The following is a 26,012-nucleotide window of genomic DNA, read 5'->3' as shown; positions in this document are numbered from 1 at the left end:
TCTACCCTCAGTAGCAATACAGTGTAAAGAGGACATCGCTTTAGAACAGGGAGCATTGTAGCAATCATGTCACCTGCTGACATCATTTAACATCTGTGCTTCAGTTTCCTCATCTTTAAAATTGAGGTTGCAGTCTATCATCCCTGGGTACCTTGCTAGGTTTTTTTTTTTTTAAGGTTGAAAGAAATTGTAGACATGGAAGTACTTTATAAACTGAAACACTGGGTTCTTCAGGTCATCACTTTATCCAGAGAAGGTTTGGGCAGTCTTCCTAGACTGTCTGATGCTGTATTGAAGCAACGTCTGCTATTAATCAATATCAACTCCCAGGTGAAAACCAGGGTTGCCAAAAATGAGGTATTGCCAAACCTAGTAAAAAGATAGTTTAGGCTGGCGTCACAGAGTTCCTTCAATCTTTTAGAAGTCTTGGGAAAAGTGAAACTTTTTCAGACTGAGTGTCCCTCAGGCCATAATTGAAGCATGACTTTTGCTAACTTTAAAGCTGATTTTTAAGTTAGTGCTGAGCAAATGTCAGGGCCTTTTTTAAAAGTTGCTGAAGGAATTTTCTCTCTTCTGACTCAAATGCAACTAAAGAGATTTTACTCAGACCTTTTTTAAAAAAAGATCACCTCTGGGGCAGAATCTGAACATGAAAGGTTTCAGTTTGAGAAGAGAAATTTCTATAAAGTTCTTAGTGAATATCAAGTATGTAACTTCAGGATCCTCCTTGCAAGAAGGGACTTGAATTTTTTATTTGTTTGTTTGTTTTTAACAATTTGAATTCCTAGAGTCTTAGAAGGGCTTGGAATGACTCTCCTTTTGGGAATAGACCTCTGTTCCAACTGCATCCATCCTAAGTATGTGCTTTGTTCTGCCCAGCCCTTTGATCTGCTCCTGGTGTGTTCCTAAGCAAAGCTCACCTTGGATGTAAGAAGTGGTCGAGTGTGTCTCCCTTTGTAGGGAATGACAGTGAGATGAATAGGAGCTCTACTGTTCTCCTGCCTTGGCATTCTCTTTCCTTCTCACTCACTCGCGTAAAATATCTCTCTTTCAGGTTGACAGACTGATGGAGTTGCATTTTAAATACCTGGATGCAATGCAGGTGGCCGACAAGAAGATTGAAGGGGAAAAACACGTACGTTTCCCTCCGTCTTTTGCCAGCTTTTGCCTAGCGCTCCGCTCGGCCCCTACGTGTCTTCTGCAGGACAGGCTAGGGCTTAGGTGCGGTCTGCACGCCTGTGCGCCCTACTCTGTTGTAAGAGCAGTGCAGATGAAAGCCAGCCAGTGTTTTCACTGCTCCCCTTTGGGGAGAGAGGGAGGAGGTGCATAACTGGCCCAGGTCTGACCCTGGATCAGGAGGCTGGGTGATAGCACAAGCACCCTGGCAAGAGCTTCTCGATAATCAGCCAAAGCACAGGGGGTGACTTGGCATCATGTTGGCCGTGTGTCTTAGTACATACTCCGGCTGGCATTTGTGGTCATGGGGGAGCATTGAAGGAAGGATGATCACAGGATATAAAAGTTAAGAAACGAGGTTATTGAATCCAGCTCCCCATTTTCCTAGAAAAAACTGGAGAGAAAGGAAGCCCAGCTACAGTACAGTAAAGCCACATGCCAGGCTCAGAATGTCTGGCATGAGGCGCTTGTCTGATGGTCGCTGAGGAAGCCTGCTGAAATTTTTTCTTGAGCAACTGTGCTTACAGTGGTGTAGCTCTGCCGTCTGTATTTCTCATCTGCTTCCATTTTGTTCTCTGCATCTCAGGCCTCTGTGCATCCTCCTGCATCTTCTTAGTCAGGGCCCGTTGTCATGTCTGTTTAATGTCTGATTTGCATTCTCTTCTCCACAAGACATTCTTCAGTCTTTGGTCACATTGCAAACTGATGCTTCTTTACCTTTTTTCCAAGCCTGTAGTAGACTGCATTTTCCTTGTGATGGTGGTTTGCTGTATCATTCCATTCTCCTTTCACTCTTCTTGCCTGAAGATACCCTTGAAGGCATTTGCACCTCAGTGGTACCAGGACCACTCTCCCTTCTGCGTTAGCCCATCCACTGTGTCAGAACTGTGTGCTCTGGGAATTATACTAGCATTTTCCCTGAAGCTGTGCCTCAGGCCAGGGTGAGAGACGGCCTGGGGGGAAGACATGACCTGTTGTCTGTGCCCTGTTTCTCTTCAGCCCTTCTTATCCATCCCTCCCCTTTCACAAAGTACACCTTATTTATGAATCCTAGCAGATAGATGACTGTGTTTTTTCTTCTGGTGATTTTTCTATGTTCTCTAAACCTCGTAAGTCCTCAGATGTTTGCTGATTGATTGAATTGATTACTGGGACTTTCTTCTTTTATACGGTGATACTACTACAAGATAAAAGCCATGACTCTGAATTCTGAACTTGAGATACTAGCATGTTCCACACACAGTCCTTTCATTCCATACACCCCACACCCTTTATTTTGTTCTTTGATGAAACTTTCCTTCTCCATCTTTTCTTCTCTTCACAGTGACTTGTACATGATGGACACTTTACAATTGTTAAAGTGCCAGAGTAATATATTATTTCTCTTTGTCTGAATGATAATTAGAAACAAATTGAAATTTCCCTAGACTTCTGTAAAGAAACAGCCACGAAACAATCAGTGCTTGAACTCTGGGGGAGCCCCCTCTGTTCTGCTGGGGGAGCTTTTCAGTGGTAGGGAAGCAGCTGGGAGTCAGGAGACTGAGAATCTCAGTGCAGCCACTACTGTCAGCACTGCCCAGCCGACGTGCCACCACGCCGTGTGGCCCCAGTTCTTCACTGCAGCGCCGTGTCGACAGGCTCTCTCAGAGGTCTCCTCCAGCTCAAAGTCTCCCTCAGGTGCAGGCAAACAACCGTTGCTAGCTCTGCCATGTTGAGGTTGCTAGCTCTGCCATTTTGAGGTGTGGATTAGAAGAGCAATGCAAAGTTGATCAGGGAGAAAGTTGTCTTCTCGATCGCGAAGCAGCAGCCTAGTAGGAAAGTAGGATGAGGTGCGGAGTCACAGGAGCCAGATTGGAATTCCGGTTCTGTGCTGGAAACCTTAGACGAATGAGTTGACTCTTTAGGCTTTGCTATTCTCATCTAAGAAATGGGAATAGCAGCACCTCCCATTTGAGTTGTTAGGAAGGCAAAGCAAGCACAAATTCTGAAAGTCAGCTTGCTCGGTTTTCCTAATTGCTAGACTTCCCTGGCTTCCTCTGGAATCCTGTGTCCTTGCCAGGTGCCCCTGACAGCCGCCCTAGCAGGCCAGCGTTGGCACCCTTAGGTGCTTCAGTGAGGTGAAGCTGGAAGACAGGTGTCTTTTTTTTTTCTTTTTGGTGGGAGACCAAGTATCTGTTGGGCATCAGGGAGTAGCTTTTACATGGCCATTAGGAAACTTGGCCCTCTTCCCCACAAGGTTATTTATTATCAGCATTGAAGAGGGTGTGAAATTGATTAGCACTGATGGAGAGTAATCGCTGCAGCCACTTTCCCCAGCACTCAGAGAGCTGTGTGCCACAGGTACCGGGCCCTGCATTTCCTGACCAACATCTGTCTCCTTGATGCCAAGGCCGTTTTGCTGGACACCGGCAAACATTCCAAAGCCATTAGTGCTTAGCAGACTCAGTTGCTCCGAGAGACAGGGCAGGCTGGGAGGGAGGGATGTATTTGTGAGCTGTGCTCTCTGCCAGCAGTCAGGCTCCGTCCTGGCAGACAGGCCACTTCACAGGTGTAAAGTGACTTGGAACAAAGCAGCCTCTTTCGCCTCTCCTTCTGCTGTCTTCTGTCTTAAGTCATGAACAGTTTGTCACTCATCCCACCCTACCCCCATTAAACTTGGATGCCCTACACCCTTGGGAACTCAGCAAATATTTGTTGATTTGAATGCTTATTTCTAAGGCATTTGATGACATTGACTGTCAGGTCAGTAATGAATAAATATCTCACATGCTTCTCCAAGTCTGCAACAAAAATAAAAAGACCTTAGATAACATTGTCAGGGTGCTGATCCACATAACAGGATTCAGGTATTGAGTTTCCATGTCTCAGAGCCACCATCTTCCCCATTAACTTTAGACTTCCATGGACCCAGTGCAGGTCTTCATGGTTAGCAGTAGACCAAGATTTCTTGGAGAGAACCATTTGGCAAATGTTTCTGAGGCTCTTGCTCTGTGCAGGGTCCTGGACCCTGTATTGGCAGGGGTTCAGGGTGAAGAGGTCAGGGTTCCAATGGAAGAATGGGCCCAGGAGGGTATGATGATGAGGGTGGAGGCATCCAGGGAGCAGAGGAAAGTCATCTTCACCCAGAGTTATCCTCAAAAGCTTTGTGGATAAGGCAGAATTTGGAGCTAAACTTTAAAAGATAGAAACATATAGGATCTTTCCTGGGCCAGGAGAAGCCAGATTTAGCGTGGGGGTGAGTGGTAAGTTCCAAAAGCAGAGAGTGTTAGAGGGAAAATGTGGGCTTCGAAGCCAGGCTTCTTTCTGGTTCCCCAACTCCAGCCTTCTCTTCTCTCCTGGGGGTGGCTCCCTCTATATGGGTATTGGGGCATTACATATGCAGGGACTTTGTAACAGGATATAACACATGTGAAAACTGTTTTCACAAGGCCTTTCACAGAGGAGGTGGTCAGAAAGTCCTCTGTTTTCCTTGTTTGCATACAGTAAATGAAAGATCAGTGCTCATAGTATAACATTAATTTTTGGCCATAGATATTAAGATAGAGTCCTGCGTTTTCTACATTTTCTTCATCTCAGTTTTGATCCTAATTTTTTATTTCTCTGTAATTAAACTCGCCATCAGAAATAGTATGACTCTGTAGGCTCTGGCACAAATGCAGCAATATTCAACAAGGAAAAATCTATTACTTAACAGAACTATAGGACAAACTGATCACTTTATACATGTTTAGTTCAAATCATCCCTGCAATAATCTGCAACTAGCAAAGTCGCCCACATCTCAGGCCCTGCTCTCAAGTTACATGCAGAGTCCATGCCACGCCAGGCCACTGTGTATCTGGACACACCCGGGGGTTCCTAGGTAACAGTGTCTGTAACATGTCAGTGGTAAGACTCCTAGTGAACAGCCATTGTCTTATCTGTAAGTACCCAGGGTGCTTGCCTCAGCAGAGTTTACCTGACTCCTCAAACAACTCGAAGCCTAGAAAACCCCAAAGTCCTTTCTAGGCAGACATCCATACTTCTTCTTGGTTCCTTCTGATTTCTGCTGGCTAAATGTACAGAGGCGCCTGGCTTCTGACTGTCCGAGTGAGACAAAATTACATGGTACCGGCAGGGCTTTTGAGAGAGGGAGGAGAGCCTTAAAGAGAGGTTTTCCTTATTTTTCTTCCTGGGAAAATTCTACTCAGCAGGTTTATTCAATAAAGTATTCTTACCACATACTTTGCTCCATAATGACTTACAAATTGCATGCTAATTTTGCCACAGTTAAATTATTCCAGGCTTTATCCTGGAAACAGAAAGATGGACTCCTTATAATGAATCAGTGTCTACAGGACTTGTGTTTGAAACAGACTGCGACTATTTCCATAGCATTTGAACCTCATTTAAGATTTGCACAGAGCAGGAGGGTTGGGGGAGCAGAGCACAGGACTGAATGTGGAATATGCAACCCTACAGTAGTGGCTAAGAATGTGGACAGTCAAAGTCTGAGGCAGCCGCTCGTTCTTTTGCTAACCATGCTGGAAGCTTCTGGGGCAAGTTTAAAAAAAGAGAAACCCACTGAGTTCTTCTCAGTAATTTTCTCAACCATTGGTTCCCAATTTTCTCAGTACAAGAATTTGCCAGAACACAGTTTACATAGCCCTTAGAAACCAGTGATGGTGGGGGGACAGGTGTCATGAGGTTTTTTTTTTTTTCTCTGCTGCCCTCCCCCCAGACACCTACAGATTCAGTTGTATACCTGTTCACCCTCAACTACCTATACCTCCTTGCTGTCTCTCTTCCCAACCATAGTCATCTTCCTGGTTCTGGTCCCCACCCACTGCCGTACACCTTGAGTGTGGCCTTGACCACCCTGTTGCTTTACTGCCCTTTCTCAGTTGGCTCACAGGCTCTCCCCTGCTGACCTCCCGGGCTTGTTGCAATGTCTGGTGACACCAAGGCTATGTGCCAGGACTCCAGCCTCTGCAGATGACATGGCTGGCTCCCCCTGGGCATCACCCAAAGACTTCTCTGACTCAGGAAGTCCGACCCCCTGTACATTCTCTCTTTCCCTTCTCCTGCACCAGGGCCAGTCATCAGTTTGACCAGGTCACAAACCTGGACATCGGGTTTTATTCTTCTCCCTCCTCCTCCAATAACATCATCTGCCTAGTGCAATTTATACTTATCTGTTTTTCTCTGTCCTCATGACCGGACTAGACTTCAGGCTACCATCATCTTTTTTCTTGCATCTGGACAGTTCCTTCCTGCCTAACTAAGTTCCTTCCCTCTCTTTGGGTTTGTCCCTTCCAGTTTCATGTACAGTAACCAGAGGTTTTTCGAAAGTGAGAAGTCACTCCATGCCGCTGCTTAGTCACATAACACACCGGTTCTGCCTTGACTTCAGGATCGGGCCTGTTCCTTATGGGCCTAGCAGAGCCTTCCCCACTGTGGCCCCAGCCTGCCACTCTAGCTGCGTCCCTGACCCCTCTTCCGCCTCGTGGTATGCCATAGCTGTTCTGCGCCCCTGTGCCTCCCCAAACTTGTGCGTTTGCCAGCTGTGTACACTCTTGCCCAGTGCTGTTTCTCCGCCTAGAACTGTTCTGTGCTTTCTTTTCCATATCCCTTTCTTACAGCTGGCTGATTCCTCTATGTCCTTAAGAACTTTGGCAAAAAGTCAGTCAGTAAATATGTGCTGAGGGTCTACCATGTACCACACATGCCGCTTAGGGTTGCAGCGTCAGTTCCTGTAGAGAGCCAGCCAGGACTCCGTGCAGCTCCCTGTGCACCACAGCCTCGGCCCAGTCCCCAGACCTGGAGCCAGGCCGCACACACTCAAGTCCTGCCTCTTAGGAACCACTTATTCATGGCAAGTTATTCAACCCTGCTTCAGTTTCATCATCAGTAAAGGGAAGAAAACATTATCTATCTTGAAGAGCTTCAGGGAAGTCTCAGTAATATATAAGTCACTTAGAATGGTTTCTAAAGGAAGGACACCTTACGTGGTGGCTGTTTGTGTACGTGTGGGCCACATGCTTGTCTGTCTCCCTCGGAATTAACAAAGTTGTCACAGCAAAGACTGATTTTACTTTCTCTGCACCCCCAACACAGCTGTCATGTTCTGGCCTTTTGTTATTTCATCTGCTATCACAGAAGTCTGGTTCTTTCAAGACTGGATTTATATGTTGCCAAAATCAAATGTTAAGTCTTAGTGTTTTGTTTTTTAAAACAAACCTGTGGTGGCGACAGGGTGGTTTTGTGGCAAGAACATGAGCCCTGGGGTCACAAAGCCAAAGGTTAAATCCCAGATGTGCCACATACCAGCTCTGTTGCTGTGGTCAATGACTTGCCCTGTGTGCATGTTAGTTTCCATGGCTTTATTAGAGGGTCATTGTGAGGATTAATGAGATTGGTTCTAAACACCTGTACATGCCCACTAGCAAAGGCCATCGTAGCACATGGTGTCTCCTTTGTGGGTAAAGCTCTGGCTTGAGGTCCTTGGATTCTTAAATGACACCAGCTAGCATTGCTGCGTTCACTTTCAGAAAATTTCTCTGATTAACTCTGCAGCCTCAGTTTCTCCAGCTGAAGATGACCTAGGCTTCTTCTCTTACAGACTCCTCCGGAAGTTTTTGGAGAAAGGTTTGTTTTTGCTAGTGTTTATGGCTCCCCATTTTTGCAAACCTGTCCCTCCCAGGGTTTAAATTCTCCTCTTGCTTTGGAAGAAAGAAAGAAATTGGCCTTCTTTAAATGCCCATGACTACAGACAGTAGCTGTGACCCCTGTTGGGGCACTGAGTCATGTCCCCTCGTATTAAGGCAAGAGGGCTTTCTATTGGCTTTATAGCAGCCTCTTTTATGACTGTCTTCTTCCATCAGTAAGGGGCAGCTCATTGACTGTCGGGGGCAGATTAGAAATGGCATCCACATTCTCATTTTGGAGGCTTGCGGCTTGCCTGCTGAGAGAGATAGAGGCATGTGGAAAGGTGGTGATTCGGTGGTGCTCCTGAAGACAGATTAACATTGAAAGTGAGGATGTGCTGGGGGGGGCGGGGGGGGGACGACACACAGCCCGGCAGAAATAGCACCTTAACGCCACACATATCACCTCCTTATGTATCTTTGGAGATGAATCTGTTTATTTTAGCAGCCCCCAAACAAGCTTATGCTGCTGTGAATTGCAATCTGTTCTACTTAATGTGCCATTCACTGAATTGCCATCTAAGTTTTTATTCTAGACCTCTCTCATGGAATGCACAAAACAAAACGTCTCAGTATCTTTATTTTTTAACTTTTCCAAATTGCATGTGGAACTTCCTAGTTTTGTTAGTCTTTCCCCCTTTTTAAAAGAACTTCAATATATACAGAATTATACAGTCCTTTTAAAAGCTAGATGACCTTACATTCAATACTTCTCGTTTAGATCTTTTAGTATGGCATAAAGAAAAAAAATCCCATCTACTTGCACATAGGTAATACTGGAAAGATCTGTTTTTAGAAAGACTTGCCTTCTTTGAACTACGGAGTGATGGCAGGCTTGGCCCCAAAGTTGTCTGGGTTTTTATCCTGTCACCAACATTTACTTCATCATGAGGCCTGTGACCTGAGGGAATGTTTCACCTCTTTAATCCCAGTTTCCAATCTGAAAGTAAAAATAGTAATAATTAATTCTTACCTCTTGGGGTTCTCATGAAGAGTTCAAGACAGTACCTAGCATAGTGCCAGCACACAGTAAGAACTCAGGAGATTTGGCCATTGTATTATTACTTTTTCCTGTTCATCTCGCCAGGGTAAAAGGTCTAATAGATAAAGGCCTTGGACTAGGAAATCATGTACCACTCGAGTCTCTAACCTAAACTCAGCAGCAGTCATTTGACATCTGTCTCAGTTTTCCATCTGTGAAATCTGAAAAGGATATTTGCTGCACACACGCAACACAGGGCACATACAGCAAGTGAGGTTAATGCAGACACCCTATTGCTGCACATGGATGGTGGGTTGTCATCACTCACAAGGAAGACAGTCACCTTCACTCTTCTCAAAGGTGAGAGTTGAATGAATTGACACATAGAAGACTTCTTTTAAATCTTAACTCTCCTGTCATATTTGAGAAACAATACAATGTATATATAGATTTTCACTATGAAATTGTGTAAAGTAAGATAGGTTTACAACACTTACAGAGGTTACTGCATTTTGGGGATTTCTTTTTAGTCTCGATCATATTTGTGTTTGAAGAGCACTTGATTTACATGCTCAGATTGTTTTGAAATAGTCTGTCTAAAGAAACAGCAGATCCAGGAGCTGTCTTGTCGCAGGGGAGTTTAATTTTTTGATGAGTGGACGAGCTAATTGTCAGGGCTGGCCATCATGTCCTATGGAGGTGACAGTTTGTGTCTCCCACTTGAGACATTTCTCTCAGTGACTCTTCTAACTATCTGGGAGCATCATCAGTCAGCAACTTTACCCCATCCATATACTTGTACAGACAGAAATCCATTACATCTGTTTATGGAGGTGCTTCAGCCCTAGATTGCCACAGGCTACCAAAGCTAAAGGAGGCCTTAAAGAGTCCAGAGAGCAAAGACTAAGTGAAGCCCCATGCCTCCCCCTGTACTGATTCTGTGTTCTTCCTGGCTAAGCTCTACCTCTGCCTTAACCCTTTCCCATGTGTAGTGCTTTGCAGCCATTGCTGTGGTTTTGAGTTGGTCCTCACAGTGAACTCTATTTCCCTAACCTGATCTCATTCACAATTCATATTTCCAAGCAAAGAAGCTGACTTGCTTAAGGTCACTATAAGTTAGTTTCACCACTGGTATCTGGTCCATTTGCTTAGTACTCTGTTCTGCTTTGACAAAAGAACTTGTTAGTAGGATTTATGTATCAAGGTTCAGAAAAGTCCAAATATCTAACTTAAATGCTGCTTGGACTGCCAGAGGGTCTCTTCAGAGGAAAAGAAGACAAGGAAGGTTGAGTACCAACTTTATAGTGGGATATTTGTGGCCTATCTTGTTCAGTACCCATGTACGAAGGAGGTTAGACTGCTTTGACTGATCTCTTCACAGGCCACTGACTTCACTCTCTTCTTCACTGTTGAAACAGGGCTCATTGGTCATTTGGGCATAGTCATTTCCTCCCTACCACTAATGAAGGAAGTCAGTTTGTTTATTACTGGTGCAAACCACTGGAATATTCTAGCTCACACTCCTTTAGTTCTTTTGGAGTCTTTTATGAGGGAATTAATGGGGTGGCAAGAAGCTCATGATGGTATATTTTTATAGTTATATTTTTAACTCCTGGAATGTCTATTTTACTTTTCCAAAGATTGAATCCAACTCAAATGATAATGAATTGAGTACTGCCAACTATTTTGAAGATTTGGATACCCTTAGACATTCTCTCAGATGTTTGGTTCTACTTTACACAGATATCCAAAAAATCTCCTTTAAGTTCTTATCCAAAAAACAGCTAGAAATCCCAAAAAGGAGCCAGAAATTTATAATAAGTTGGTCCTACCCACACATAGACAAAAGTAGGTAATAAAGGTGGCGGCCATCCTACTTTACAACAGACCTAACTTGAGCCGAATCCAACCCTTATTTTCCCACAGATGATACATAATATCCTGCTTCCTTTATTTCTTCTTAAACATGTTTATATTCAACTTCCTGAATCCATTCATAAGTGAGTATTCCATTCCACCGAATTGTGACAGCTAGATAAGGTGTTATCCTGACAGCAGTCACCTTCTCCGCCTGCTGGCTTGTGAGACGCTTCTAAAACTGGCAGGGCAGAAACTTCGTCTTCAAAAGCCAATCTCTGTTTCATCTTTGTGCGTGTTCAACGTAGCAGTGATGATGCCTTTCTTGGAGATGAGTTATAGTTGTATCTCAGATCTACATTTTAAAATTTCACTTTCAAATCATATGGGCTGTATGTCTAAAAGTAGAATGTCGAGTTGAACATTGACAGTCTTCAAGTTCTGAGGGAAGAGGAAAAATGGGATTTGGCATTACCTCTTAGGCCCATTCTTTCTAGATGACAGTATTTGGAGAAGCTGGAAGGTACAGTATGTACTAGCATGGCTTTAAAAAAGATGACGTTATGGGCAAGAGTATGAAAACCAAAAAATCACAGGCAACACTTCTGGCCTCAATGAAGAACCTTAACTTTGCAAAGCTCCATTCCCTTAAACCTTTTTACAACTCTTTAACATCCAAGTTACAGCTCTGAAGTCTACCACACAAGCCTGGTGGTACCAAGAGAACACACTCGGGTTGACTTTCAGTCCTGCCCCCGCTAACCTTGAAGAGGTTGTTGAGCCTGTGTTGCTTCCTCTTCTAAAATATGTGTGAGCAGTAAAGGAGTCATCTGTGTAAAGTACTCTGCCTGACACTCACAGTCCTCAGTGAATGCCAGCCACTTTCCTGAGTGGTAGATGGTTCAGACTGCCTCATTTTGTAATCAGTCAAAGCTAATACGATCGGCTGATGGCTAGGCTCTAATAAGCAGAGAAGTACTCCCTTTCTCCTGCCTAACCTTGCTCTCTAGCAGTGGCTCTGATACTCCACTGTTGTTCTCGCCCACCTAGCCAAGATTGCTTTTCTGTAACTCTCCATGCTATCATTTTCCTGCTTGGAATATCCTTTCCCGTTTGTCAAAATCCTTTAGAGTCCTCATTGACTGTTACATTTCCTTTGAACTTCCCTGACTCCACCTCACAGGCTTGATCTGTCCCTCTTTTGGGTCCCCACAGCACACAGTACAGGACAAAAAGTGCTGAACAATAGCCATTGCTGCACTGGAAAAAAAAATGTTGATATTTGTTAACTTTATTAGGCTGTAATCTCTTTGATTTTGTGAACTGTTTAATTTACTTTGCTGTATTATCACATAATACCTGGCCCACAGCTAGTTGTTCAAGAAACCTTTATCAAGTGAATGAATGAACGTTTAGCTCCAAGTTTTCGTGTTTGCAAACCTCCGAGGATGTCAATCCTTTACTCCCATCACCTCCCCACATCTACTTATCATATAGGCTGATACTGTGGCCTCCTGGCTCTGCGATCTGCCTGTCGCTCAGCGCTTTAAGCCAGTACGTCCATCATTCAACTGTTTGCATGTTCTCATTCATGACCTGTCCATCCATCCCTGCACCGTGCACTCTACAGGCCACCATACCCACCTCTCTGAGCAGCCGCTCACCAGCTAGCCCTCCAAGGTACTGCCCCTCAACATTTTTTGATATTTTCCCTTATACTCCACCCACCCAAGTTTTTCAGTCAATCTGGCTGACAAATGCTTTCTGAGAGCCTACTATGCAAAAAATACCTCCTACGATCCTCAGAGAACCTCTAGTAACCACTACAAGGCAGGTACAGGAAGTCCCATAAAAGAACTACAAACCTAAGACGTGATAGGAAATCCTATCAAAAGCTGAGTGAGATGTTTTCAAAGATCTCAGGAAAAGCTTTGTAAGAATTATCATTTTAGGTTTTAAATATGATAGAGATGGGGTAGGTGGGGAGTAGCACTATTATAAAGCTAAGTCGCCACAAAAGGGCAGTGGGGTGGGGGCGGGGCTGTGATGCTGTGTTTGGGTGGAGGAGCTGGTGAGCAGAAAGTGGGAGGAGCATAATGCATTTGAGATCAAGATCTCAGGTCATAGAAGGGCCTTCATTCTTACTTATTTTGCTGTCTCTTGTCCATCAGGACCCTTGATATCTTACCCAGAAGTCACTTTTTCCAGGGCTGTACCATTTGAACCAGCCCTGGTTAGCACCCTCCACTTATAATCATTTTTATCTTGTGGGTGCACTGTATCACTTTACTTTTTGGTCACTTCCTATGTCTCTCTGACATCCCCAGACAGCCAGCTCTTCAGTAACTAAGACCAAGACATCTGCTTGCCTTCATTTTTGTTCTTCTGGTTTAACTCAGTGCTTATAATTATGTTCCTGCCCATAGTCACTGAGCAGGGCCAGGATCTGAATATTCTGTACCGTGCTATTCAGTCCATCTCAGAGATGAACCAGACAGGAATCCTGTCCCCAAGGAGTCCATACTGAACTAACTGGTAATTATGTAATTATGAGCAATTTACTTAACCTCTGTGCACCTTGGATTCTAATTTGTACAATGGGATTAATAATCCCTTCCCTGCTCTCTTTAAATTTGATCGTAAGGACCATGGATATATAATAACGCCTTAAACCTTACAGCTTTATATAAATGTAATGTATTCGCAGCAAATGTTTTTGCATGAGTGGAAGTCAGGAGTAATTTCCCTTCCTGTGCCCCCAACTGCTGAACACTCAGGAGTTCTGGAGCAGGAAGTTATGATTATGAGTAAATGAGAAGCTAAAGAGGCTCTTCTATTTTTAAACTCCTTGGACATCAGTCCAGTGCTCCATGACTACCTTGTGAACATTAACACTACTACCAGATTACCAAGGAATTTGCTACTAAATGAAGCTAGGAATTAGTGGTGGTGATTTGCCAAGCAGTGCAGGGCCTGGCAAATACACCGCCCCTTTTGCCTCATAGACAGAGATCTTTAGGAGCAAGATGAAAAGTTGCCTTGTGCTGAAACAGGCTGGCCCCTGGGAAAATCAAGAAGTGCATTATCTACAACTATGTAGTCTCTGAAGGATTCGTATTTGAGATTGATGACCATAGTGATAAGGCCTATGAGTTTGCGAGAGGTTTCTACCAGTGATAGGGGCTTGAGTTGTCAAAGGGAACTGTAGCCATGAAACTGCTGACAGAATTAGGAATTGGGTTGTTGTCATCAGAAGCATGTATTAAATACCTGCCTCAGGCCAGTCTGCTAGTCGTGCAGAGTGAGTCCCTCACACTGTCCCTTCTCCCCAAAGCAGAGGTATTTTTTTGTTTTGTTTTGTTTTTTTCCTTTCATTGACTCTTGGATGTTTATTGAGCTGGGGGTGTGAAAACAAATTCAATTCCTACCTTTACAGAGCTCACCGTCTGTTCCCACGAAAATAAAGGAAGTTTTAGAAAGAGAATTGATAATGTCTGAAATCAGTGTAAATATGAGTGAGGAGAAGTCATGTCAAGGTGTGGATTGTGAGGGTGTGCTCGGGAGTTTGGGAAGACACAGTTGTTGGCCTCACATAGCCAGGAAAGGCTTGGTGGTAGAGGCAGCTGAAGAATATTACTGCCTTGAGAGAGACCCGAGAACATCAAGAAAGGAAGACAGTAAGGAGAAATGTTCTCTTGGCAGAGATGGTGGTAATCTACTGGAGAGGGGGCTGAAGGAAGTGGAGGTATGGTGTGTGTGTGCTGAGTGTATAAAATATTCTGCAGTGAGTATGATTGCTATACAACTCTGAAAATATTGAAAGGCATTAAACTGTCTACTTCCAATGGGTGGATTGTATGCTGTGTGAACTGTTGAATATCTTAAAGCTTTATTATTTTAACCCACTAGGCAGGAATAGATGGGCAGGAGAGCTGATAGGTCAAAGGTTTAGGAAGGAAGGGCCCGTCACTTCTCAAGACTGTAGCCTAAAGGAGTGTTGAATTTGGCAAGGGAAGTGGAAAGGTTGGCAGTGCTTTGCAGCTGACACACTGAACCAAAAGGGATGCATCTGGCTAGCTGGGCGCCTGTGCCATCGGTTTCATCAGAGTGCTGAGGCAGTTGTAGGGAAAGGGTGCATCTCCTTCCCACATTTAATTTGATTTGGAAGGGAACAAGAAGACAGTTAAGCGTATCTTGTAGAGAGGTTATTTATGGAGACTGGAACTAATGAGTAAAGCATAAGTGGAAGAGAGAAACAGCTGAGATTGTGTCCCTTCAGCTTATTTTTCAGGTTGAATATGTGCATGAGATCTTTTTGACCTTGACTCATTATATTTAAAAAAAAAAAAAAAAACAGACTTTAAGCTTGATCCCCAGGGCCTGTGTACTACATCACAAATGAGAACATAAGGAAGATAGTTAAGAATCTCAGAAGAAGTCAGAAATGAAAACAGGGTGGTTTTCTTGGGTTGTTTCTCTTGTTGTTACTATCTTTTATGTGTTACAGGCAGACTAGAAGTCTGTGTTTGCCTCTTCACTGACTGCTCAACTTCTACTCTCTTACATGTTTCTAGGACATGGTTCGCCGCGGAGAGATCATAGACAGTGACACTGAGGATGAGTTCTACCTCCGGCGCTTGGACGCGGGGCTCTTTGTTCTCCAGCATATCTGCTATATCATGGCAGAGATCTGCAATGCCAGCGTCCCCCAGGTAGGGTGCGCCTTCCTCTGGCTGGGGCACTCCGCTCCTGCCTCCTTCTCCGCCACTGGCAAGGAAAGAAGTGGTTCACATTCTCCTTGGACTCCTCTACCCTCTTTCTCAAGGATTTCTTTTTCTTCCCATTCGTCTTCCTTGTTAGATTCGCCAGAGGGTTCACCAGATTCTGAACATGCGAGGAAGCTCCATCAAAATCGTCAGGCACATCATCAAGGGTGAGTTGGATGTCACTTGGCTCTCAGGGCTCTGGAAGTTCACTGATGCTTCCTCTCTGAGTGTTAGCATCTCTGGGACTCGGGGCACTGCGTTCTCTGTGCTGAAAGCTTACATGTGTTGGTTTGTTCACTGTGTTCGGATTGTGGTTGTCAGACTGTTGACCCAGTTATTCTGCTCACCTCCAGTTGCAGAATTTAAGAATTACATATTTGTGGGCACAAACATACTGCTTTTGTTTTGTTTGTTTTAATAATGAACAAAAAGTATAGTTTTTGTGGAAACGAATTACTTTCTTAGGGAGGAAAAATCTAAGTGACAGATTCCTAGATTTGTGCGCAACTGAAGGAATGAATTGTAGGCAGTGTGGTGTAATAGAAAGGCCTTCTAGTCTGGATTCTTCCTCTTAATAGCAAGCTGTGTGTGATTGCACATTCTTACCCAGAAGAAACTTTGCAAGGTTGATGAGAGCCTGCAGGACACTGTCTGGTCTAGCAGCCAGCACGTGGAAAGGGCTCATTTGGGTGAACTTCTCTTTCCCTCACCTACTTCTGGAGTCCTCAAGTGCTGTTGCCTCTTTGGCTGGCCATGACTCAACCCAAGTGGTCCCCAAGAGGCAGGGCATCTGAGCTGAGCTCTGTGGTGCAGCCCCACCCTCGGGCCACCTAGGACCAACTGGCGCATGTGGCCTAAGGCTTGTGTGGACTCTGGAGCTGGAACACAAGTGCTTGGTCAGGACAAGCCGGGTGACCAACACGCACATCATTTTCTCCCCCAGCCTTAATCATTTCTAAGATGAGAAATTAAGCTAGATTTACTCAAAAGCTTCGCTCCCTTTAAAGGTTGAGGTGAAATGTGAAGACAAATGCAATACATAACAAAGAAGCATCACAGCTTGGCTCCTGGGACTGAATCCTGATTCTGCAGATTACGTGTCACCGTGGACACAATGCCCATTTGCTCTGTGATGTCACAGAGTGGGTGAGAGGATTAAAAGTGCCTGTCTTTAATCAGCGCTCAGTAAATGGTAACTATTATGAGTATTATGAAATACTCATAATAGTTACCATCATCGTTGTTAGTGACACATGGCTAGAAAACTTGATGGACGTGGTGGCAGTGAGCTGGGACTCCAAAGCTGGGACAAGAACATTCCAGAACTAAGGGGCAGCAAGAGAGATGGCACTGGCGCTAGCAACCATATGTTCAGCACTGCCCCGCAGGCCGATGGAATGGTAAATTCATTGCGCCCGTTTTGCAGATGGGCGAATCTGAGTTACTGGAACCTATTATTTTCTCCGTCAGGGCAGCGGGATCCATTCAGGAGCCTAGCGCAGCATCTTGTCTTCCGTGGTGGCATTCTGGGAGCTTCCCCACTCTCACTGTCACACTCTCATGAATTACTTTTCAGAGTGTCAATGCCGCCTCCCTGCTAAGGTGTAGCCCTGGTGATTTGCACCTCCAGCCTTTAAAAGGCATTTACTTTTAACACCCACGTGTTCAATTAGGACTTTTTATTACTCTCAGCTCTCCTTTTTTGCATTTAGGCTTCTCTCTGCACCTACCTCCCTGTAATCAAAACAGTCATCTTCAGCGTAAGAAATATGTTTTTAACCAGTGCTGACACATAGTAGGTGGGTGTTTTTCTCCCTGCAATCCTAGCGCATACACTTCGGCTTACTCAGAATTATCAGTTGTTGTGAGCCAGCCTCTGTCTTCCTCAGAACCTGGCTTATTCCCCCTCTGCCTGTTAAAGTGCCAGGCACATACTGGGTACTGAATAGATATTTGTTAATCGAATGTCTTGGCAAAGCGAGCAGGATGCTAGCAGGTGAGGTGCACGGGTGCGTTGTTCATTCCCACTCTTGTTCATCTCCCCATTGCTCTCTGTCCTCCCTCCTGTGTCCAGACCTTGCCCCCTCCTTCCAGACCTGCAGCCAGCCCTTCATTTCACCCCCTTCACCCTTCGCTGCCCAGCCATCAGCAAATCCCACCAGTTCTGCCTCCAAACTCAATCTTGAATCCATCTACTTCTCTCCATCTGTTATTTCCCATCCTAGTGCCCACTTTCTTTGCTATCCCTTATCACAGGCTGTAATTGTTTTATTTATGTCTTTGTTTACTCATTTTGTGTATCTCATACATTAAAATGTAAGGTCTGGAATGTAGGGACCTTGTCAGGCCTGTTTAATGCTGGGCATCTGGGTGGAACCTCTTGACTGTTTTAAAGATAGTGGAGTTAACCCGTACCCTTGCATGAACTTAATTTGGCAAATGTTTACTGAGGCTCTCCATGGGGTTAGGCACAGTGCTAGATACTAAGGTGTCGTGTGGCAGCCACCATGGAGTTTATACTCATGTGGGGAACATAGCTGTGTAAATGACCATGATCCGAGCAAAATTAAATACATGCTGCTTAACTACTCAGAATGTGTTGCTTGACAAGCCTATCCAGTAGTAGAGATAAAAAAAAAAAAAAAAAAAAAAGGCAAGATCCCTATCCTGGAGGCTTCTCAGTAAAGGGAAGAGATATTTGAAACTAATTATAAAAAAAAAACTAATTATAATGTGATAAATGCTACATTAATATTGCGAGCAGTGTGCTAAGGCAGTGGTAACAGACAGAGGCCACACCATGGATCCCAGAGGGGGCTTGGGCCTGTTCCTCCCCGGGACTGGGAACAGTGCCCCAGTGGCAGAGACTTATTTTGCAGCAGAGGGGCCAGAGGCAAGACAAGACACTGGCCACACCAGCGAAGGCCTGTCAGGTCTGCGGGAGGTTGAAGGGTCAGGTCCGGTCAAGAATGTTGCTGGGTAGGGCCCTTGAGTTCTTTTAGGTACACAGTGAGTTTGGGAGGACCATAGTGACTACATCTCTTTACAGACTGCAAACATCTTATCAGAGCTCAGGAAAATACTGAAGCCATTCGTGTGGAGGTGATGCTTTTAGATTCTTTGCCTGGTCAGGAAGGCCCTCACATTATGCTGACCATCAAATGAGAAAGAGTTCTCCCCAGATGGGAGGTTAAGATTATAATAGGGGGCTCTTGACCCCCTTCACCTGGCACGCCCCACCCTGACCCACAGCTGCAAGGGAGCCATCTTCCTGCCCCTTAACCTCTGGTGCCCTGTGGCACCTCTCAGGTAGCCCCTAGCATAGCGCAGGGGAGGGCGACGATGGAAAGGGCATAGGTGCCCTGGGAGTGGGTGGCAGGCTGGACTCAGCCCCCCTTCTTAAAAGCCTCCCCTCCTCCTACCCCTCTCATTCCTTCCAAAGCACCAAGGAACAAAGCCTCATAAAGAAAACCAGCTCATCACTCTGTCCTCTTTGATTTTAATTTTGTTTTTCAGTTTGAGTTGCTTCTCCCCCCTCTCCTTTTTTTAACATACTAATTAGATGCAAGCTTTTTTTCTTTGATTTTATGGCCTACATATTTCCTAAGTTTTGCTGGCAGGATGACAGTTGATGTATCCCTTGAGGTCTCAGGAAAACGCTGATGAGGCAAGCCCAGCAGGGGACTTTTCCCGTTATATTTTGGTCCCCTTCTCACAATTTTCCTCCCTCCTTTTCTACGGGGGGGGGGGGGGTAGAAGGGAGGCAAGAGAACTGGAAATAATTGATGGCTCATTAAAGTCCCTCTGCTGCAGACTGCTCACTTGGTGTTTCCAAAGTCCAGCCTGCCTTGTTAGTGGTGCAGCTCTGGAGTGAAGACTGTGGTTCCCACGTAGGGGCGATGGTCTCTGCTAAGAAGGGAAGCATTAGGCCCTGGGCTTTGCAAGGGCTAGCGAGGGTCTTCCTGCCTCCCTCTTCCGGTGCCCGGCTCCCGACCGCACAAAGTAGGCTTCGCTAATGCTTCTGGCGTGTAGCCTTTCGTGCTGGTGCAGGGGTCCAGGAATGATCGGAGGGCTGGGCTCTCCTGAGCACTTCCCACGCCAGCTCGTGGTGTGTGTTCTTGGGCCTCACAACAGCTCGGGAAAACAGGATTACAGTCTCCATCTTGCAGGAAGGAGACCAAGACTCAGAGGTTAAAAGACAGTATCCAAGTCACTAGTCACATTAGAAATTGGACCCAAACTCAGAACTAGACATAGTCAGTGCTCCTTCCAGCAGAAAGGAAAGCTCGGACTGTTCTTAGTTGCCAGTACACTCCTACAGACTAATAGGAAAGAAAGGAAAGTTTGGGGCATTCACCTCTAGAGAGTACCCATGTGGCTCCCCCAGACTCTGGGCGGGCTCGCACAGTGATGAGAGACTCTTAGAGCCCGCCCTCAGAGGGCACACAGTGCCAGCGCAGGCGACACCAAGTAGAGGGATCAGCTGATACGCGGAGTGGGAGTCACGAAGGTGGTCAGTCCTACTCCAAGTCAGAAAGGGCTTGGAGGTCCGGCGGGGCTGGGGGCACAGTGGAGGTACTTACCTCTTCTCCTTTCCTTTCCTTCTTTTTGGTGGTAAAATGCTGCAGAAGTTACCATTCTAACCAACGATCACCTGCATCTATACACAGAACTTTTATCTTCAAAACTGAAACTCAGTATCCAGTTCATGGTCACTTCCTCCACTCTCCCCTCCCCCAGCCCCTGGTGACCCTTGTATGTTCTGTCTGTGACATCAGTGACCCTAAGGCACAGGTGAAGGGCCGCCCAGCACCATAGCAGGTGAGAATGTAGCTCACCAAGTGGTCATCACCTTGGATGTGGCCTCGGAGCTGTGCCCGGGGCTCCTTCCTTAGTCTCGGTACTTGAGCCACAGGTTACAGTGGAAACCTCTGGTCCTTCCATGTTTTAGTCGCTGGTGGAAGTTGCCGGAAGATCACGAAGGTGCTGGGCTGCTCTGCAGAGGAAAGCTCAAAGGATTACTGGCTCAGAGCTCACTGGTGGCAGAAAGACTGTGCCAAAGACTTCAAAATGCTTTCAGAAATTGGCTCTGGGCCATTTGATTTGCTTGTATTCTTTATGGCTTAAAATCTCTTAGAAGCTCATAAACATGTATTTCCATATTGATTTCGGGCTCTTGGTAACCTGAGCTTGGCCTCTATGATTTTAAAGCTGCAGAAGCTGATAAGATTTATCTTTTGGTGCCATGTTGGTGGATGTGACTTGTATCGGGTCATGGCTCCGGCCAGAGATTGGGAGGCAGGAAAAGATCCTGGAGGGAGGCCTGGGTGAGGTTAACCTGAGGCAGGATTTACTCTAAGTCCCGGTTCCTTTATCAGGTGAGGTGCTGCCTGTAGAGTGTTGTTTACATGTCGGCTGGCACATCAGCACGTGATAAACATTAGCTGCCTCTGCGGCTGTAATTAGTGTCCAAGCGAATCAGGCAATGAGTCACACATTATGCTGCAACACACACACACCAGCATAAATTGTATTTCTCTGGGTAACTTTGGGCAAGGTAGTAGATTCCACGTTCGAGCCTTGGAGTCCGTCTGCTAAAGAGCAACCCTGCAGTGAGTACGGCCTCGCTGGGAGGTTGAGGCGCAGTTGGGCCTGGGCACAGAGGTGGAGGCTGTCTTCCTACCCTGGCTCATCCTTCCCGGAGCTGCCAGCAGCCTGGATGTGTGCACCGGCAGGAAAGCATATGGGCCCACACCCAGACTAGACACCAGGGGGAGGGGGACATATTTCAGCCAGCTGACATGTCTGTGGGACTATGGGAACTTGACCTTGTTTGCATCATATGCAAAGGGTAAGTTTCCTTCTCCTCTAAGTGGGTTTCGTTTTAGTAATCTCCCTGGTGAAACGATATCCCGTAGCCAGCAAGACTCTTCCAGGCAAGTGTAACACAGACCTTCTAAGTTCGTCGTTGTTCACAAGGAATTTCTGTTAGACCTGAACAGTTTTCCTTTCCCAGTTTCTTATTTGTGGTTATTTCTCTGTACCCAAGGGTTTCCAGTGTGAAAATAGTGGCCTGTTTCTCCCCCACCCCCCTTCCTACAATTTTTAAAGGGGTGAACATTCAAGGCTGTCGGTCGAGGACCTGAACCCAGCTGATGCGCGCCCTGAAGACAGTTCTTCCCCGTCTACAACCCGGCACCTCCCTCTCTCTCCCTCTTAACATAAACAGAACAGCTTGTATTCCATGTCTGAATAGTAAACCTGCTGTCTAAAGTTGGCGTTAGTATTTATGCGTTGAGCACTGCCGCCTGTTTTTGAGCTCCACCGAAGCCTTTATGTGGGCGCATTTGAAAATGCGGGGCGAGGAGCAGGGCTGACGCGTCCCTCTCACCCCGCAGCCCACCGCCCGCTTGCCCCGTGCTCCTTGCCCCTCGCCCCACCGTAGTTCTCCAGTCATCTGACATCACTCTTCCTGTATATTCCCTCCTCCCTCTCCCTCTGCTGCTCCTCCTCTCTCTATCTCGCTCTCTCTTTCTCCAACACAAGTGCACGCACACACACACACTCACACAGCAAAGAGAACTCTTCCCCAAGACCTCTGGGAGGAATCTGTTTAATATTTATAAACTGCCGCAGTAGCTACAATAACCAGAGGTAGCTGGCACCACGTAGATTCTACTTTGGAAACAAAGAATGAGTTGGAGGTGAGGGGTCGAGGGGAGCGGCCAGGTGCACAATCATTGTTGGCTGCCAGGCGCAGGGAAAGAGCCCCATGTCCTAGACTGGCTCGGCAGACGGGTTCCTGGGCCTGGCTGCGGGCGCACAGCCTGTGACCTGGTGTGACAGGGGGCCAGCCCGCTCGACGTCTCTCCTGGCCTCTGAGCCACTTTGCCATGGTATCGCCTTTAGTGGCTTTGAGAGAGGCCCTGCCGGGGCTGGGCTGCTTTACAGAGCTCACAGAGCGGGACTTTCTTCCCCAGAGGACCGGGAGTGGGCACGGTGGGGTATCGCTTAGGTAAGTGGCGCCATTTCGGGAGGGGCTCCCCGCCTTCGCGCACACAGCCCCATGGCACTTAGGAGCCTCTTACTACTCGCATGTTCTGGAGGCCGATTTCAGCTCTTCTGCCATTTTAGGTTTGGCCAAGTAGCTTCAGATCTCTAATAAGCCTCAGTTTTCTCCTCTGTAAGCAGAAGTGGTGGTCTTTATGGGAGCCCTGCAGGATTAAACAAGGTGGTGTGTAAGTGCCTGGCACATGTCTGTTCTGGCGTGTTAGCCCCTCTGCGCCATGTGTGCTCAGCCCCTTCACGGCCCCACCAACACATTCACAGCCCATTTTCAGAGAACAGGTCATCTGACTGCTTCTGCCTTCCCACAGGCGGAGGGAGGGGTCGAGGAGGCTTGCCCGTGGGTGGGCGCTCTGTGTAGTGTACAGCAGCTTTTTTTCTAAGCCTTTGGCAGAGGTGGATCAGCCAGAGGACTTGCTTTCCTCTACTTTGTGCATCCTGAGAAAGGGATTAGTCCCCTCCAGGGAAGCTGACTCTACTTGGAAAATTACTGCCCCAAAGGATCAGACTGTTGAGCTTCCCTCCTCCTGGGTCTGAGAATACATTAGGAGAGCAAAGTGTTAGTTCAATCCATTAAGACTCTTGCTTCCAGACCATGCCCCTGGGGGTATTAAGTGCTGTAATGGTCATTCCTTGCTCTCCTGGGGCAGCGACTAGATCATGCATGTGTGAGTTAGAGCTACCACTTACATTCGCCCCGGCCTTCTGCAGCCAGTTTCTGCTCTCCCACCACCCAGCCTCCTCTTTAAACAGCCTTAATGGAAGGCATCACAGCCATTTGCAGTTGGAGGTGATGGATGGGCCTAACAGAAGAGGATGATTTCCGGGGGGAGACACACAGCTGGCACATGTCTGAATCCCAAATCCCGTTTTCCGGCACATGTCCAAAGTAATAAAGAAGGAGGACGGAAAAGGAAGTGTTAGGGACAAGATTACTTTCCCAGCATGGTGGGGGATGGGAGATAGGAGGGGGATTTTACACACTTTGATTTTTCTTCTCTCTCCCCAGTCTTTGTCTGATTTGGATCAGCAGATGTTTTATTATGCAAAAGCCTGTTGCTAGAGAATTCTCTCTATTGTTCCATCTCCAGCCACCCCAGTCAGGGAGCTGGGGGCAGGTGTGCAAGTAGTAATTCTAATCAGCTGTTCTGAGAGCTTATTCCCCACTCCGCACTGGAAGTTGACTCTCAGACAGGCTGTGCTGGGAACGTAGCAGAGGGTAAGACAAAAACCCCCAACCTTCATGAAGCGCCCCACCTAGGGGAGAGAGAAGACAAGTAGGGATGGTCTAGAAGCTAGGCCTGTGGTAGAGACAAGTGGCCTGGAGAGAGGAACAGGAGAGCGATGACCAGGCAGTTTCACAGAGAAGATGCCCTTGAAGAGGACCGTGAAGGGAGCGTGGGGTTCCACAGGTGGCAGTGCTGGCCTGAGTGCGGCGGCGGGAAGGGGGCTAGTGCTTCTGGAACATCTGTTCTGTACTAGACCGACCACATAAGTTTCCAGAGGAGGAAGCCTCTCAGCATCACTTGGGAGTGTGATGGGATTCAAACGCAGCCCTGGCTGTCACCCCGTCTCCTCCCTGGGAGAGAGCTGGGCTTGGCCAACAGGCAGCCAGGGACCAACTGCCCCAGTCCTCTGCCCGCGCCTTGTTCTTCCCATGTATCTGTGATTGAAATAGCCCTGGTTTCTGGCATCACCCAGGATGCATCACATTGTGCTAGTCACCAAAGGCAGTTTCCACCCATCACCACAGTTGACCCTTTTACCGGTTTCTCACCCTGCTCCCCTCCCTTCTGGTAACCTATATGTTCTTCTAAGAGTTCAAGAGTTTGTTTTGCTTGTTCCTTTTCTCTCTGTATCTAACACATGAGTGAAACTGTCTGTCTTCTCCATCTGATACCACTTTGCCTGACATCTCCTTGGTCTATCCATGTTCTTGATGATGGCAGAGTCTCATCTTTTTTTGTGCAGCAAAGTTAACATTCTGTTGTGTATATGTACCACATCTGAATCACTCACCCATCTGAACACTTGCCTTTAAGGCCTGAAACCATAAAGTACACAGAAAAAAACACAAGGGACAGGCTCCTTGACGTCGACCTGAGTGGTCTTTGTGGCTGTGTCTCCAACAACTAAGGAAACAAAAGAAAAAGAAAATAAAGTTATATCCAATTAAGAAGCTTCTGTATAGCTAAGGAAGCCATCATTACAAGAGGAAGTCAGTCTACTGAATGGGAAGAGATATAAGGGCCGACAGTCCAGAATTAAGAACTCAGAAAACTCAAAACAGAAAACACCCCACATGATCTGTGGGTGCCCACTCCTCTGGCCTGACTGGCTTACCCTCAGATGACAGCACGAGCTCCCCTCAGGGTCCCCGCACATTCATCCCTCCCCCACACTCCCCCCGTATTCCGTATTCCCCCAAGCTTTTCTTTCAGGTCTTTAATCAGTTCTCCGCTTCTCCACAAGGGCTTCTCACAGCCCCCTTATCTACTGACTTGCTTTTTGGTTTAGTTCTCCCACTAGAGAGTAGGCTCCGTAAAAGCAGAGATTTCCAGCCATTTTTGAACTTGAGTAGCCTGGTTGCTTCAAGTCGTGGTCCCTACCTTGAGCAGCACACGCCAGTGTCCACTGGAGGGCGTGTTGACAGCTGGGCCCTCAGTTTCCAGTCAGTACCTCTTGGTTGGGCCCCAAATCTGCATTTCTGACCAGTTCCCAGTGTGATGCCAGGGCTGCTGGGCTGGGCCCACCGTCTGAGAAGCACTGGTCTAGAGCACTGCGTGCCCGTGGGCATTAAGCGGGTCCATTTACCAAGTGTGGTGAGTGAGTGAGAGTGAAGGCCGCAGCCGAGAGAGGAGCATGAGCGGGCAAGGCGAGGCGCGGCCGTCCACTGAGGGCCTCCGGTGAAGGCCCAGGAGCTCAACTCAGTGGGGGCTGTTAAAGTCAGTAAAACACCTCAGTGGGAGCTGGGCTGAGGGGGAGGTGTGAAGTGCCCGCGTGGAGCCTTGAGTCACTGACCCTGCCTTTGTCTCCCTAGAGTACGCGGAGAACATCGGGGATGGCAGAAGCCCAGAGTTCCGGGAGAGCGAGCAAAAGCGCATCCTGGGCCTGCTGGAGAATTTCTAGAGGCCCCTTGGCCCTGTTCACTATGGACTTCCTCCGGGCCTCCCTCCCACAGTTTTTACACAGCTCAGTGTGACTTTTGGACAAATTAAAGCTAGTTTTGGTATCCCGGGCTGTATTCTTTGTAACAAAGCTGTACCCAACTTACCCTCCACTTTCACAGACGTCATGGGACAGGCCTGAGAAGGGTCAGCCGTTGGCCTCTCTCTACCGGTGAGGAAACTGAGGCTCCCAGAACATACCAGCGGCTCCTCTGGTGTCTCACGCGCCCCTCTGTGAACGGGAAGGTGTGGACCGATGACCCCTCAGGGCCCTAACACAAAAATCCAGACCTGTAACTGGAAGCATTGGGCTCA

The 26,012-nt window shown here is 46.8% G+C and overlaps 1 protein-coding gene across 1 annotated transcript in view; it reads left to right on the top strand.

Annotated features, from left to right (window-relative positions):
• Nucleotides 1-25,769, top strand: part of CTNNBL1 (catenin, beta like 1) — a 141,094-nt gene extending 115,325 nt beyond the window's left edge. The window contains exons 13-16 of the mRNA XM_004687201.2: nt 1,055-1,135; nt 15,274-15,411; nt 15,560-15,632; nt 25,571-25,769. Coding sequence (XP_004687258.1) covers nt 1,055-1,135; nt 15,274-15,411; nt 15,560-15,632; nt 25,571-25,659 — 381 coding nt within the window. The 3' untranslated portion in view covers nt 25,660-25,769. The remainder of the gene's footprint in view (nt 1-1,054; nt 1,136-15,273; nt 15,412-15,559; nt 15,633-25,570) is intronic.
• The last annotated feature ends 243 nt before the right edge of the window (nt 25,770-26,012 follow it).

Source organism: Condylura cristata, unplaced genomic scaffold (assembly GCF_000260355.1).
Source record: "Condylura cristata isolate star-nosed mole 26May11 unplaced genomic scaffold, ConCri1.0 scaffold00022, whole genome shotgun sequence".
Taxonomy (NCBI): Eukaryota; Metazoa; Chordata; class Mammalia; order Eulipotyphla; family Talpidae; genus Condylura; species Condylura cristata.
The sequence above is the reverse complement of the archived record's forward strand: the minus strand, read 5'-3'. Positions and strand labels throughout refer to the sequence as shown.